The sequence below is a fragment of the Hemitrygon akajei genome, chromosome 17 (genome assembly GCF_048418815.1).
Source record: "Hemitrygon akajei chromosome 17, sHemAka1.3, whole genome shotgun sequence".
NCBI lineage: Eukaryota > Metazoa > Chordata > Chondrichthyes > Myliobatiformes > Dasyatidae > Hemitrygon > Hemitrygon akajei.
The window spans coordinates 65829775-65845313 of NC_133140.1; the positions used below are offsets into that span (position 1 = coordinate 65829775).

General features: G+C 38.9%; 1 protein-coding gene across 1 annotated transcript in view; it reads left to right on the forward strand.

The window, feature by feature from the left end:
• Positions 1–15539, forward strand: part of cdh13 (cadherin 13, H-cadherin (heart)) — a 1114993-nt gene that overhangs the window by 408685 nt on the left and 690769 nt on the right. Inside the window, exon 4 of the mRNA XM_073070318.1 lies at positions 8226–8342. Within this exon, the coding sequence (XP_072926419.1) occupies positions 8226–8342 (117 nt within the window). The remainder of the gene's footprint in view (positions 1–8225; positions 8343–15539) is intronic.

Here is a 15539-nt window from a genome sequence, read left to right on the forward strand (position 1 = left end):
AAAAAGAGTGAATTAGCATCAAGGCTACTGGAACGCTTCAACTAGATGAAACCAAGGAAAAGAGCGTCTAAGGCCATCACAAAGAGGCATTATATAAAACATATTTTACAGGTGAGATTAGGAAAACAACATTAGCCAGGGCATCAAAGGGTATGGGGAGAAGGCAAGGGAGTGGGGATGACTGTAAGAATTGGATCAGCCCACGATTGAATGGCGGAGCAGACTTGATGGGCCAAATGACCTGCTTCTGCTCCTATATCTTATGTTCTTATGGACTATTATAGAGGACAATTTTAACATAATCCCTTTAATAAGTTTAAATTACTTGGGATGCAGAGATTACTTTTGCACTTGTTATCATTAATTCCCATGAGATAAATTGGGTTAAATTTTCACCACTGATCTCCTTTGTCCTCACACTGTTAACTCCTCAACTCCACCCCACTCTCAACAAGTCTGACCAGAAACTTCCTCCTTAACTGAATATATCACTTTGGTTCTTGGCAAGGAAAACTTTCTCCTCGACATCTGTCCCCATCTGCCACTCAGTTAGCAATGGTCCAATGAAAACATAAAAACTTAAGATTAACCAAGCCTTACACTAGCCAAGTCAGGATAGTTTGCTGACTGTCTGATTCCAGTTGGCATGTTGTAAATTAAGTCAAAAAATGTAGATATTCTCAGAAGACCATGCAGTAACTGCAAAGATGGAAACATAATTAATATTTCAAGATGGTAATTATTTCATCAGAATAGAAGGTCAGAATCAAGCAGCACTGAATCTGGAGCTTTGGCCCACCACTGGCCATCAAGTCACAGTCTATACCAACACCATTTACTGTTATGGGACTAAATGCTTTTTTCTCGAGAAATCCCAAATTTATTGAGTATCTCAAACATTTTTTGTTATATCAGATCTGCATCTGCAATATTTTGCATAAAATTTTCTGCTGATGCACCTCTCTCCATCTATGGCCTTACATACTCTGTACAAAGGAATCCAGCATTATTCTGATTTCCTGTTGATGTTATTAAAGTATTTATCTTTACCAAGGTTTCCTGTGGTCTAATCTGCTCCCCAATCTAGTTTCAATTGCTTGAAATTGATTTTTAAGCAATCTCTTCCCATCTGGCAAATCAGCTAACTGGATAAAAAACTGAGGGCAAGGTAATTGCACAAAGTCCTGCCTGTAAGGCAATAACTAATAGGGTTAAGCAAATAGAATGTGTTCTGCCTTTTCTTTAATCAAACATAAAGTGTGAAATGTATTTTGCATTGTTACTGACTTTATTAATGGCATCAAGGCATGAGGCTAGTAAACACGAGGAAATTATTAACTCTCAAAAGTACAGGAAGCCATTAGGTGTGAGGTAATAAATGAGAAAGCAACTGACAATGTGGAAAATTGCCCAGGCATGTCCTGTTCAAAGCAAACTGCAGGATAAATCCAATTTGGTTAATTACTGCCCGATCAGTTCTCTCTCAATCATAAACACAGTGATGGAATTTGTTGTAGACATGGCAAATAACACTCGCTCAACAATAGCTAACTTTCCAATGCCAAAACTGAGGTTATCGGAGTTTCTTGGCTTAAGATCTTGTTTCACCCTAGTCTAAATGTGGACCAAATAGCAAAATTTTAGAAATGAGGTAAATGGGACTTCCCTTGTCATTGTTGGCAGTGGGACTTCCAGGCACCCTATTAGAATTGCAGTAGATGGACAAAATGACTCTCAAGGTAGTATATGGTGACATATACACATAGAGGCCACTTTATTAGGCACAGGAGTGGAATCTGGTGTGGTTTCTGCTGTTATAGCCCATCTACTTCAAGGTTCAATGTTTTGTGCATTCAGGTGCTTTACCACACCTCACTGTTGTAACACTTGGTTATCTGAGTTACTGTTGGCTACCTGTCAGCTTGAACCATTCTGGCCATTTTTTCCTGACCGTGGTCATTAACAAGATATTTTTGCACACAGAACAGCTGCTCACTGGATTTTTTTTTGTCTTTTTTTCGCACCATTCTCTGTAAACTGTAGAGACTGCTGTGCATGAAGATCCCAGGAGATCAGCAGTTTCTGAGATACTCAAACCACCCTGTCAGGCAGCAACAATCATTCTACAGACAAAGTCACTTAGATTAAATTTCTTCATCATTCTGATATTTGTTTTGAACAATAGCATAATCTCTTGACCCTGTTTGCATGCATAATGTGCATGTGTACAGGTGTAATTAATGAAGTGGCCACTGAATGTGTGAATGTTGATAATATATTAATTTTAAATTTGATGTTGATTAAAGGGTAGATACTCCAATGGCTGGAATCACACATTAGTCAAAGGAAGTGGTTTCTGAAGTTATATTTTTCCAGCTCCTGGATATCATCACAGAAGTGTCAGACACCCTGAGCCAATAGGCTGGTCCTGGACTTATTTCCACTGGGCATGATTAACTTATTATTATATAATTATTTATGGTTTTCATATTGCTATATTTCTTCATTATTCTTGGTTGGTGCGGCTGTAACGAAACCCAATTTCCCTCGGGATCAATAAAGTATGTCTGTCTGTCTGTCTGTTCCTAACTGAACTGTTTTTAGCTGCTTCATCAATTATCTTCTTTCCATCATAATGTCAGAAATGGAGATGTACAGCAACAGAATGCACAAGCATCAGCAAAGGTCTCCTCATCTAACTTTGTGATGGAATGAAGACTATCAGCAAAGCAGCTAAAAATAGTTGGGGGCCCAGGATCTCCTGTGATAATATCCCGGGGCTGGACTGAATGACTTCTGAAAACTACAACATCTCCCATTATGTAATGTGTGACTCAGGCCACTGGAATGTTTTCCCTTTGATGCCCGTTGCCTTCAAATATACCAGGATGCCCAATTGTCCATGATGCACACAGCAAGATTTCACCAAATTGTGGTATTGGCTGAGAGGCACAAGTAATATGTGCACTATAGAAGTGTCAGGAAATAGCATTCTTCAAGAAGGGAGGTCTAACTACCTACCGATGACATTCAATGGCATTACCACTGGCAAGCATTACACCGTCTATAACCAATTATCCAGAAGCTGAACCGGGCCAGTCACATAATGACTGGCTAAAAGATCAAGTTAGAAACTGAGTATCCCCACCCTAAATTGTCATTTCCTTCGCCATTGGGATGAGTGGTAAATCTTGCTTTTCAGCAATGCCCAGACCTAAAAGTTGTATTGTATTTGCAAATTTAAATACATAGAAACATCAGTTGATACATTTAAAAGTAAAGTTACAAGAGGAAGTGGGAATATATAAGCAATTAAATGTTTGTATGTATGTCAAGCAAATTGGAGTGAAAAATTGGCTTTGGCCCTTCTTTGTCCTACTGTTGCCAAAGTTTTTTCCCCATTATTTACAACATCCATCTAGTTTTCTTTTTAGGGGCAATATCCTCTAATTTTATATTTCTAAATCAGTATTTTTAGTACAAGTGGAACAATGTTTAATTATTTAATTAAATGATTTTGCTACAGTTGAAATATGTCTATAATCACACAAAATAATGAACTAAAATAAAAAAAATTGACTTCGGTTGCTTCTGTTGTGTGGAACCTAGACACATAAATAACCAGACTTTCTCAATGTGGTATCACATTATTGTTTTTATTATACCATTAGTTCAAATAAATGTATTTTTAATACATCAATGCTATCAATGCATAAATTACTACTGAAATTAAAGATTCGGATTTCAATTTGTGTAAACTCCAGGAATGCATCCATTAAAAAAAAACAATAGCATATATTACTTCATATTTTTGAAATAAGGTTTCAAGTTTAACATAGCAATGTAATGAATATGATTTTGTATGTATCAGTGTAATATATTAATATACTAATATATTAATATGTTCTATTTGCATACAAGATTCATCCCCCTTGTGATATTTGATGCATAAATAATAGTCCGATGTCATTGAAATCAAGAATTTTATATTCTCAAAGTCAGTACTTTTGCTAGATAAGCAAAGAGCTATAACAAAGCTCTAACTAAGGCCGTAGTCTGCATGTAGTAATAAGTGAGTTTCCAAAATCCAGAGGTACCATATTTTAGATGCGACATTTAACCATGGCCCTTGATGGACGTATAAGGTCTCCTTTTCTTGAAGAAGTGCAGGAAGTTTTCCTGGCTTCCTGTCAAACATTTATCCTTTGGCAACCATCACTGAAACAGATTATCTTGTCACTTCTCTCATTGCTCTTTGAAATATCTTGCTCCTAACAATTTGCGTGCTGTGGCTCCCTGCAATTCAACAGTTGGTTTACTTCAGAAATACTTTTATTTTCTGTGAAGTGCTTTGGGATGTCCTGAAGACATAAAATGCAGCTTACCAATGAAGGTTCTTTTTTCTTTACTTTCATAATAGAATCACATTTTATTTGTCATCTTCATTTTCTATCCAAAGATGTTTCATTCTAAGATAAAGTGACTTCATATACAGATGGAAGAATTTTGCAAAAAAAGTAATCTAATTCTGACACTGGCTTCGGCTGCACATAAACCCTAGGAAAAAAGAGGGGCTTTCTAGGTAATGAAGTACAGCCAGCCAGAGAAAAGAAAATGAAATATACGATGACTGATGAGGGAGGAGGAATGCAAGAGAACACAGTCTAGAGAGAATTGAATGATGGCGCAGATAAATGACCAGAGGTGAATGCAGTGAAGGAATTTGAAAGAAAAGCACAGGCAATAGAAAGCAGCTCAGGCTATAATTTCACTTTTAAGGTGAAAAACTCTTAGCTTTGCAGACAGTATTTCTTTTGTTTGCTTTTGCAGTGTTAGCTTGTCAACTCCTGAATGACCTATTTTCTATTGTTATTGCTAGTAACCGTTTAGGTGATGGCAAGGATCACTTCGGCAGGCATCTGCTCAAACTACTGAGGAATGTAGTTACGATGTTTAGAATTTTTCAAAAAAGTTGTTTATTGAAAATGTATTCAACCTGGAGTAGATTAGATTAATACACTTTATTGTAATCAAATCTCACCAATGGAACAATTTGATATGGCACCTCCTGTCATGGGACCTTCCTGTGACTCTGATGGGATTTCTGCATTTAGGTCATCCCATTATTTGGTACTCCAATGATATTTGGGACTTATAGCCACCATACTGACCTGTGAGGGCTGTAGATAATGAAAAGTGGAGAATAAAGGTTTTGTTCTTGTCATTGGCACTGCTTCATGCACCCAACAGATTTATCAATTTTGCCTTGAACTTCCACCCTGCCCTTAAATATGTTTGGTCCATTTCTGACATCTTTCTTAATATCTGTCTCTGGGGACCAACTGTCAACCGTTATCTTTTATAAACCTACTCATTCCCATCATTATCTTGACTATATTTCTTCCCACCCTGCCTCCTGTAAAAATGCTATTCCTTTTTTCTGTTTCTATGCCCCTGCCGCATCTGATCTCAGGGTGTGGCTTTCCATTCCATTCCAGGACATCAGAGACATCCTCCTCCTTAAAAGAATGTTTTTTTTTCCTTTCCTCTATTGATGCTGCCCTCACCTACATTTCTTCCATTTCCTGTACATCTGCACTCACCGCATCTTCCTGACTCTGTAATTGCATTAGAGTCCCTCTTGTCCTTACCTATCAGCCTCCACATCCAACACATTATCTTCCGCAACATACTCCATCTCCAAAGGGATCCTACTACTAAACATATCTTTATCTCCCCCCCCCCACCCCGCTTTCCACAGGGACTGTGATTCCCTTGTTCATTTGTCCCTCCCGACTAATCTCCCTTGAGGCACTTATCCCTGCCGCTGCCTCCTTCACCTCCATTCAGAGCTTCAAATAGTCCCTCTAGGTGAGGCAACACTTGCGAATCGGGTTGGGTTGTCTATTGTGTCAGGTGCTCCCGATGTGACCTCCTCTACATTGGCGAGACCTGTCATAAAATTGGGGACCACTTCATCGAGCATCTCTATACCACCTGCCAAAAGTGGAATTTCCCAGTGGTCAAACATTTTAATTCCAGTGTTGTTCCAGGTCTGACATGTCAATCCATGGCCTCCTCTTGTGTCAAGATGAGTCCACCCTCAGGGTGGAGGAGGAACACCTTATATTCCAAACACGAGGAAATCTGCAGATGCTGGAAATTCAAACAACACACACAAAATGCTGGTGGAACACAGCAGGCCAGGCAGCATCTATAAGGAGAAGCACTGTCGACGTTTCGGGCCGAGACCCTTCATCTGGACTAACTGAAAGGAGAGATACTAAGAGATTTGAAAGTAGTGGGGGGAGGGGGAAATGCGAAATGATAGGAGAAGACTGGAGGGGGTGGGATGAAGCTAAGAGCTGGAAAGGTGATTGGCTAAAGTGATACAGAGCTGGAGAAGGGAAAGAATCATGGGACAGGAAACCTCCAACCTGACGGCATGAATATTGATTTCTTCGTGTGAATGAATTCCACCCAACCCCCTTCCCCTATTCCCCACTCTGACCTTACACTTCTTCTCACCTGTCTATTACTTCCCCCAGGTCTCCTCTTCCTTCCCTTTCTCCTATTGTCCATTCTCCTCTCCTTTTAGATTCTTTCTTCTCCAGCCCATGACCTTTCCCACCCACCTGGTTTCACCTATCACCTTCCAGCTAGCCTTTTTCCCTTCCCCACACCTTTTTATTCAGACATCTTCCCCTACCCTTCCAGTCCTGAAGAAGGGTTTTGGCCCAAAACTTTGACTGTTTACTCTTTTCCATAGATGCTGCCTGTCCTTCTGAGTTTCACCAGCATTTTGTGTGAGTTGCTTTGCATTTCCAGCATTTGCAGACTTTTTTTTGAGCTTCATTATTGGGCTCACTTTCTTCCCACTACACCCTCAACACCACTGAACTGAACAAGCCATATATATATTTTAAAATCAATTTTGAATGTTTTTAGATGTCCTGAATGACAGTAACCTTCCCTTTATTACAATGATGAGTCCTGACAAAGGGTCTCGGCCCGAAACGCCGACATCGCTTCTCCCTATAGATGCTGCCTGGTCTGCTGTGTTCTACCAGCATTTTGTGTGTGTTGTTGTTTGAATTTCCAGCATCTGCAGATTTCCTCGTGTTTGCTCTTACAATGATGGGGTTATCTAAAGCCTTGAATACCATTTGCAGCCCACCCTGCTCATGGAATGGTATGGAATAGGGGGCAGTGTTGTTGACAGCACTGCAGATGCATAAGGCAAGCATGGCATCAGCTCTATCATGAGGGAGATGAATGTGACCAGTAAGTCTGGAACATCATAATTTGAAAAAGATGAGGTAAATTAACTTCTTGCAACACAAAAATTATGCATCCTCAAGTACCCTCAACCTGTCTCTCCCCATCACAATACAGTAGATAATTAATGTTTAAATGGTGTTTTATTGATCATTAAAATGAATTAGTGATTAACCAGTTTCAGAGATCATGTTGTACTAGAAGTCAATTTAGAACTCCATTCACTCAACTGAAAGGCCTAATTAATTTAACACTCTATCAAAACAGATTTGAGGCTTAAATATTTCTCATTGCTTACCCTATAGTATATTCTATTTGGAAGCATATCTTGTTATTGACAGACACAAAATAAACTTCCATTGATTGAGAGTCAACATAATGCAACTTGTATTAAGAAAATGTTGGTATTCAGTACTAAAGTATGGATTGCGTTTAGTGAGACAGTTTTTGTTCACCCTTGCTCCTACGTTCCTGTTCCCATTCCGGTTCTGTCTCCCCCATATGATTCCTCTTAAACCACCCTTACTTACCAGATTACAGCAATGGTAGCTGCAGTCACCCACCCCTCCTCGCCTGGCTTGATCTGCCTGTCATATTTCACCTCTCTTTAGTTCACCAGTCACCACAGGCTCCTGTTTCACCACTTTCCCTCCTTTTTATATTAGCCGTCTTCCTTTTCCATTCAGTCTTAATGCAGGATTTCGATTGGACATATCAAGAATTCCTTTCCACCAACAGATCCTGCTTGACCCATTGAGTTCCTCCAATGTATTCCAATATCTCTTGCATTTCAAGTTTCTTATTGTTTAGTTTGAAAATTGAACTCAAGATTAAAACTGCCACTGCTAAACAACTGTGACAAAAGTTCAGATGATGTGTGTTTTTAGAAGTCTTTGATGCATATACATTTCCTAATATCTTTTTCTGTTTGACTTTTCTGTTTCAAGGATGCCGTGAAGATTGGAAACAGCACTATTCTTCACAGAAGTAAACGATCTTTAATAGCTCCTCCCATTTCATTCCCTGAAAATCAAAGAGGACCGTTCCCCAAAGCTATTGGATGGGTAAGGAATATAGCTGTTGACTATTCTGTTTTGTATTTATAATCATCTATTTAGCTGGTGATCAGCATCCCAACGATTTTAAGAGCAGCTTTATATTTAAACCACGGATTGAGTATGTCTTTAAAACTTGCATTTTTCCATTTGTTTGAGTTGAGTGAGATGAAAGTGGTTTTACATTTAAATTCAGGTGGAAAATGACTAATAGCAAACATTGCTGGATTAAAAACAATGAATAAGTGAGACATGTGAATCATTGAGATGTCGGCTGCCTACTGAGAGGCAGAACCAATCCAAGAAACTGTAAAGAAGAAGGGTAGGTATTTTGGATGTTTGTATTGATCTTGTACTTGGAAGGATTGAGAGAGAGAGAAGAAAGCAGAGATGGATTAGCTTTAGTCAGTTCCTTTCATCATTTTTAGGTGATGGGCCCAAACCTTGTTTCAAACTTGTTCACAGGTATTCTAACAATTTGGCAACTCAATGCTTGCCCCTGTATGATCTACAAAAAATATTATAAATATTGATAGAAAATGAACAAAACAAGCTCATATTTAGTTCTATAATTCATGTCTCTAAAGATGCAAAGATCAAAAGGAATTTCAAAATGTGATTTTTTTAAAAAAAATTGCAGAGCCAGGATATTGTAATCTGCAGAAACAAGTGTTTTTGTGAACACAATTATTGTTAATGAAAATGATCACATTGGAGTATTTAGGATAAAATATGCTTACAAAAGTATTCTTCAGAAGTACTAGTTTGAAATAGGATGAGTTTAGCATAGTTTTATTTATGCTGGGATTGTAAAGCTGACTCATGATGGAAAGTGGTAGGTCACTGGACTGGTGAGACGTAATCAAGTGGCTGACATGATTTACACCAGGTAAAAATCATTTTAAAATTGCATAGAACAGGGGAAAAAACTATGTAATCCAATTACCATTAATATATTCGAGTTTTGGCAGCCTGAATAAATTCAATACACCTAATATGTTCAGTTCAAATCTGAATACTACTTAAGCATCAATTTTTTTTAAACAATTTCAATCCCTGATATTGAGGGACAATATTCTATTAGGCAATTTCTTTGCCTTTAATACCTTTTGAGATTAGTGTACATTGAACCTTATTATTATCTCCTCTACACCTCCTAATCTCTCTCCGTTGAGAAAATGTTGTGATTCATCTCGGATGGAATGGTGGTAAGGTGAAAGGACTCAGTGAGGGAATTAAATGACTGAAAAAGTAGTGCAGAAGGAGAGGAAGTGCCAAAAAATGCTTGTGAATTTGCTGTTTCTTTAAATATGATTCTTTAAATACTTAGCCTCAGAGTAGACTAAGGTGTTACCTATTTATTGAGAAGTAAATGAGGCTATGATTTTTTTTTTGACTGCAATAAAATGTTGAAGTTGTTTAATTGCTGCAATAATGGGACAGATTCTTTAAATGCCAGTCACTCATAAACTGCTGATTGGTTGCTCATTATGGAAACTGATGTTCATTTCCTTAAAGATTTTTCTGTCTTTCCTGCCTCTCTCACACAGTAACTCCTGTTTAATCAAATCATGTACAACAGCTTAAAGATCAAACTGGTCCTTGCATTTAAAAAAAAAATCCATCCAATATAAAAGGCAAGAGGACACATTTAGGCACTTTTTTTTTACAGCTGAGGCCAAAATCTGTTCTGACACAAAATATGTAGCTATCGAAAATAATCACAGTGACTGAAGAATTGTACTGAGAATAATGACATTTACTTTAACATCAGGAGGTTCATAATGAAAATTCCATTTTGTTCAATTTTTAAAACACCATGAAGTTGGACAGGAAGAATGTGTCATCCCTTTTGGCTGGCGGTTGAACTGTGAGCTAAATTTGTGCTGGATACTCATGTCGCAGTTTGCTTTATATTTACTTAATGTTTATTCCATTTAGGGTGAGAAGTGGAAAATCAGTGACCTAGCTAACAAATGGCAGTGACACTGATTCTGTTTTTGAGTGGTTACTTTGTCTTGGAATTGTAGTCTTATTTGCACAAATAAGATTGCCTTCCTATTGCTTTGCAATGATGGGAATGAAATGAACTCAGTATTTATATTTTCTTTCAGGGTTCAGTTCAAGTGACAGTGGTTGTTAAATTACTGACTTAATGCATTTATATTTGTGAAAATTGCTGTACATTCTCATTAGATCTTATCCTAGTCTGTAGATAATCTACATCTTTCATGTTCATTAACATTTTTGAGCAGAAGATAAAATCAAAACTTGACAATTTGAATGGATATTCATTCAATGTTTCACATAATTCTGTATAATTGCCAAGCCAGGGAACCGGCTCGTATTCACACAGAAAGTTATGCTGGGAGCATCAACACACAAACTCATTGAGATGCTCATCTGGCATTGATACAAAACAGGACTTCATCCATGGTAAAGAGCATTTCAATCAAATCTCACTTTTAAAGGTCATGAATTTTATAAACTCCTAATGTGAGGAGGTGGGTCCAAATACACCTGATCCTCAATGATGGCAGCATGCAACATGTGAAACCAAGGTTGACACATTTGCAACCAGCATAGAAGTGTACAGTGCCTTGGCTTCCTCTGGAGGTCACTACCCTCAGAGAAACCACTTTTTTAATCAACTCATTCCACTCCATAATAAACCAAGAATCAATATCATTGTGCATAGCAGAAGACATACAGGACCATCAGCCCCATGAGTTCATGCCAACCACAGTGCCCTCTCAGGTAGCACCAACTGCTTGCTTTTGGTCTCTAACCCTCTAAGCTTTGTCCCTCCATGTGCCAATCAAATTACTTCTTAAATTATTCTTGTGTACTTTTTCAAGTACTTCCTGTGGCAGCTCATTACATCTATTCATCACTCTCTGTGTGAAATAGTTTCCCCTCAGATTTCAGAATCAGGTTTAATATCACCAGTACATGTTGTGAAATTCATTAACTTTATTGCAGCAGCACAATGATAATTAAAGAGGGGAAAAACACTGGAGTCTGTGGTAGAATCAAAGACCCTACAGAAAATCCTGACAATTTTGGACAATGTTTCTCACCCTCTGCATGCCACCTTGGCTGTACAGGGTGCTATACGAGGTCATTCTTATCCTCGGCCATTAGGCTTTAAAATGAGTCAACCTATAGCCGGGGAAGTGATGACCCCCTCCTGTTAGACTGTTTGAGGCAACTTATTTTTTTCTTTCTTTCTTCTCTTCTAATATTTGTATATCAGTGCACGTGTAATGCTACCATGACACTGTAATTCCAGAAATTAAAAGAAAAGTAGTGAGGTAGTGTTCATGGGTTCAATGTCCATTTAGAAATTGAATGTAGGTGGGGAAGAAGTTGTTTCTGAATTGCTGAGTATGTACTTACAAGATTCCGTACTTCCTTCCGACAGTAACAATGTGAAAGAGGGCATGCAATCTTTCCCCTATCCCCCTAAATATATGCACAGTCTGCCCCCAGTTATGGACTCCCTTATGCTGGGGAAAAGACCATTACCATCCTCTTTTACCCATGCCTCTCAAAATTTTAAATATTTTATCAAATCATCCTTCAATCTCATGCATTCCGAGGAATAAAGATCTAGAACTTGCTAAAGTGAATGGCTGAGAACACCAAATACAACCTAGAGACAATGGGACCAGACAACACTTTGGTTCAAGCGCTGAAGTTTGGAGTTGGGCAACTCTATAATCAAAATGTTCTGGGAATGTTACAACACCATTAGTCACTGACAATATGGAAAATTGGCATTTATGACCAAAAATCAGCATGGATCCATTAAAGCTAATTTTGATTGTTTGTCTACTCATAATGACCTGCAGGTTGGTGTCAACAGATCTGCCAACAAAGCTTATTTACCATTGTTTAATTTGACTTTTACCAGGACCTTTCGGCCCCGGAGTTGAGATTCTGCAGATGCTGGAAATCTTGATCAACAGCCATAAAATATCAAAGGAACTCAGCAGGTCATGCAACATCTATGGAGGGAAATGAACAGTTGATGTTTCACTGTTGACTGATCATGCATGTTGTCTGATCTGCTTAGCTCCTTCAGCTTTTTGTGCCGGTTGCCCATTCAGCCTCAGACTTCATTACAGTATTGATTCATCCAAAGACCAAAGAGCTGAATTCAAGAGGGGATATGATATCAAGTTAGCATTTGACCCTGTATTACAATAAAGAAACCTGCCAAAACCGAAGTCATTGGGAATTGGGGGTGGGGGGGGGGGGGGACTGCTCAGAAATCATAGTTGTGTCTTAGACCATAAGACCATATGATATAAGAGTAGGTTTAGGCCATTTAGCCCATCAAGTATGCTTCGCCATTTCATCATGTTTGATCTATTTCCCTCTCAATCGCAATCTCTTGCTTTATCTTCATGCCCTGACTAATCAAAATCTATCAACCATTGCCTTAAATATAGCCAATGACTTGGCCACCACCGTCACCTGTGGCAATTAATTCCACAGATTCACCACTCTCTAGCAAAAAAAATTCACCCTCATCTCCATTCTGAATGGACATTCTTCTACTCTGAGTCTGTGTCGTCTGGTAAAAGACTCCACCAGAATAGGAAGCATCCTCTCCATATCCACTCTATTGAGGCCTTTCAACATTCAAAGAGGTTCCCTTTCATTCTCCTGAATTCCAGTGTGTACAGGCAAACAGCCATCAAACACTCCTCAAATGATAAGCCTTTCAATCCTGGAATCTTTTTCATGAAACTCCTTTGAACCCTCTCGAATGTCAGCGCATCCTGTCTTAGAGAAGGGGTCCAAAACAGCTCACAATACTCCAAGTGAGGTCTTACCAGTGTCTTATAAAGCCTCAACATTACATCCTTGCTTTTATCTTCTAGCCACCTCGAAATTAGTGCCCACATTGCAATTGCCTTCCTCACCACCAACTCAACCTGCATATTAAACTCTAGGGAGTCCTATATGAGGACTTCCTAGTCCCTTTGTGTCTCAGTTTATTGTATTTTCTCTCCAGTTAGAAAATGGTCTATGCTTTCATTTCTTCTACTGAAGAGCATGGCCGTACACTTCCCAACACTATGTTTCATCGGCTACTTCTTTGCCCATTCTCCTAATCTAAGACATTCTGCAGCTTCTCTGCTTCTTCAAAATTTCCTGCCCATCCACCTATCTTTGTATCATCTGCAAATTTTCCAACAAAGCCATCAATTGATTGACATATAACATAAAGAAGTGGTCCCAACAGAGACCCCTGTGGAACACCACTAGTTACTAGCACCAGCCAGTAAAGGCTCCTTTTATTCCCACTTCTTGCTTCCTGCTTATCACCCCATGCTTTATCCATGTTAATATTTTTCCTGTAATACCACAGGCTTTCAATGTGTTAAGCAGCCTCATGTGTTACCTTGTCAAAGTCCTTTTGAGAATCCAAGCATACCACATAAACCAATTCTCCTTTTATATATCCTGATTGTTACTTCTTCAAAGAATTCTAACATAGTTGTCAGGCAAGACTTTCCCTTGAGAAAACCATGCTGAATATGGACTATTTTATCATGTGTCTCCAAGTACTTCTAAACCATATCCTTAACAATCATCTCCAACATTTTCCAAACCACTGAGGGCAGGTTAACGGGTCTATAATTTCCTTTCTTCTGCATCTCTCCTTTTCTGCAAAATGGAGTGACATTTGCAATTTTTCACTTCTCTGGAACCAAGCCAGAATCCATTGATTCTTGAAAGATCATGAATGCCTCCACATTCTCTTCAGCTACCTCTTTCAGAACCCTGGGGTGTGCACCATCTGGTCCATGTGACTTATCTACCTTCAGACCTTCCTGTTTTCCAAATAACTTCTCCTTATTAATGTCAACTTCACATACTTCTGCCCCATGATACTCTTGAACTTCTGGCATACTGCTCATACCTTCCACAGAAAAGACTGATACAAAATACTTTTTCAGTTTGTGTGCCATTTCCTTGTCTTGCTCTTGCAGCATCATTTTCCAGCAATGCAATATCTACTCTTGCCTCTCTTTTACACTATATATATGAGAAGTAATTTTTGGTATCCTCTTTAATACCATTGGCTAGCTTACCTTTGTATTTCATCTTATCTTCCTTTATGACTTTGTTACCTTCTGTTTGATTCAAAGGTTTCAAAGGTACATTTAATGTCAGAGAAATATATACAATATACATCCTGAAAAGCTTTTTCTTCACAACCATCCGCGAAAACAGAGGAATGCCCCCAAAAAATGAATGACAGTTAAATGTTAGAACCCCAAAGCATCCCCCCCCAGCTCCCCTCCCTCCCCAGCTTCACTCCCTCCCGCGCATAATCAGCTGCAAGCAATGATCCCCTCTCCCCCCACTGGCAAAAATGCATCGGCACCTGGCATCCACCACTCTGCATTCAAGCGTGAGCAAAGCAACAGCAAAGACACAGACTTGCAGTACCCTAAAGACTACTTGTTCCCCCGGTATTCGACATACAACAGGCTCCCTCTCTCCCTAATAAGGGAGAAAGTGGGTGTCTCCGTTTTCCCAATTCTCTCAAGTTCCACTATTGTTTTTGTTCTATTATATGTCCTCTCATTGGCTTTTATATTGGCTTTGCCTTTCTTGTCAGCCACTGTTGTGTCATTCTGCCTTTAAAATACTTATTCTTTGGGATGTATCTATTCTGTGCCTTCTGTATTGTTCCCAAATATTCCAACCATTGCTGCTCTGCTGTCATTCCTGCTAGTGTTTCCTTCCAATAAAATTTGGCCAGCTCCTGTAATTTCCTTTAGTTCACTGTAATACATCTCACTTTAGGTTCTCAAATTTCAGGACAAATTGTATCATAATATGATCATTGGCCTTGAAGGGTTCCTTTACCTTAAGCTCTCCAAACAATTCTGGTTCATTACACAATACCCATTCCAGGAGAGCTGATCTGCCAGTGGGCTCAAGTATCTCTCAGGGGCACTCTACAAACTCCTCCTGTTGGGATCCAGCACCAACCTGATTTTCCCAATCTACCTGCATATTGAAATCCCCCATGACTATCACGACCTTGCCATTTTGACATGCATTTTCAAACCTCCAAGTGTAATTTGTGGACCACAACTTTACTACTGTTTGAAGGTATGCATATAACTCCCATACATTTGCATTTTCTTAGCTCTTCCCACAAGTTTACACCTTCCA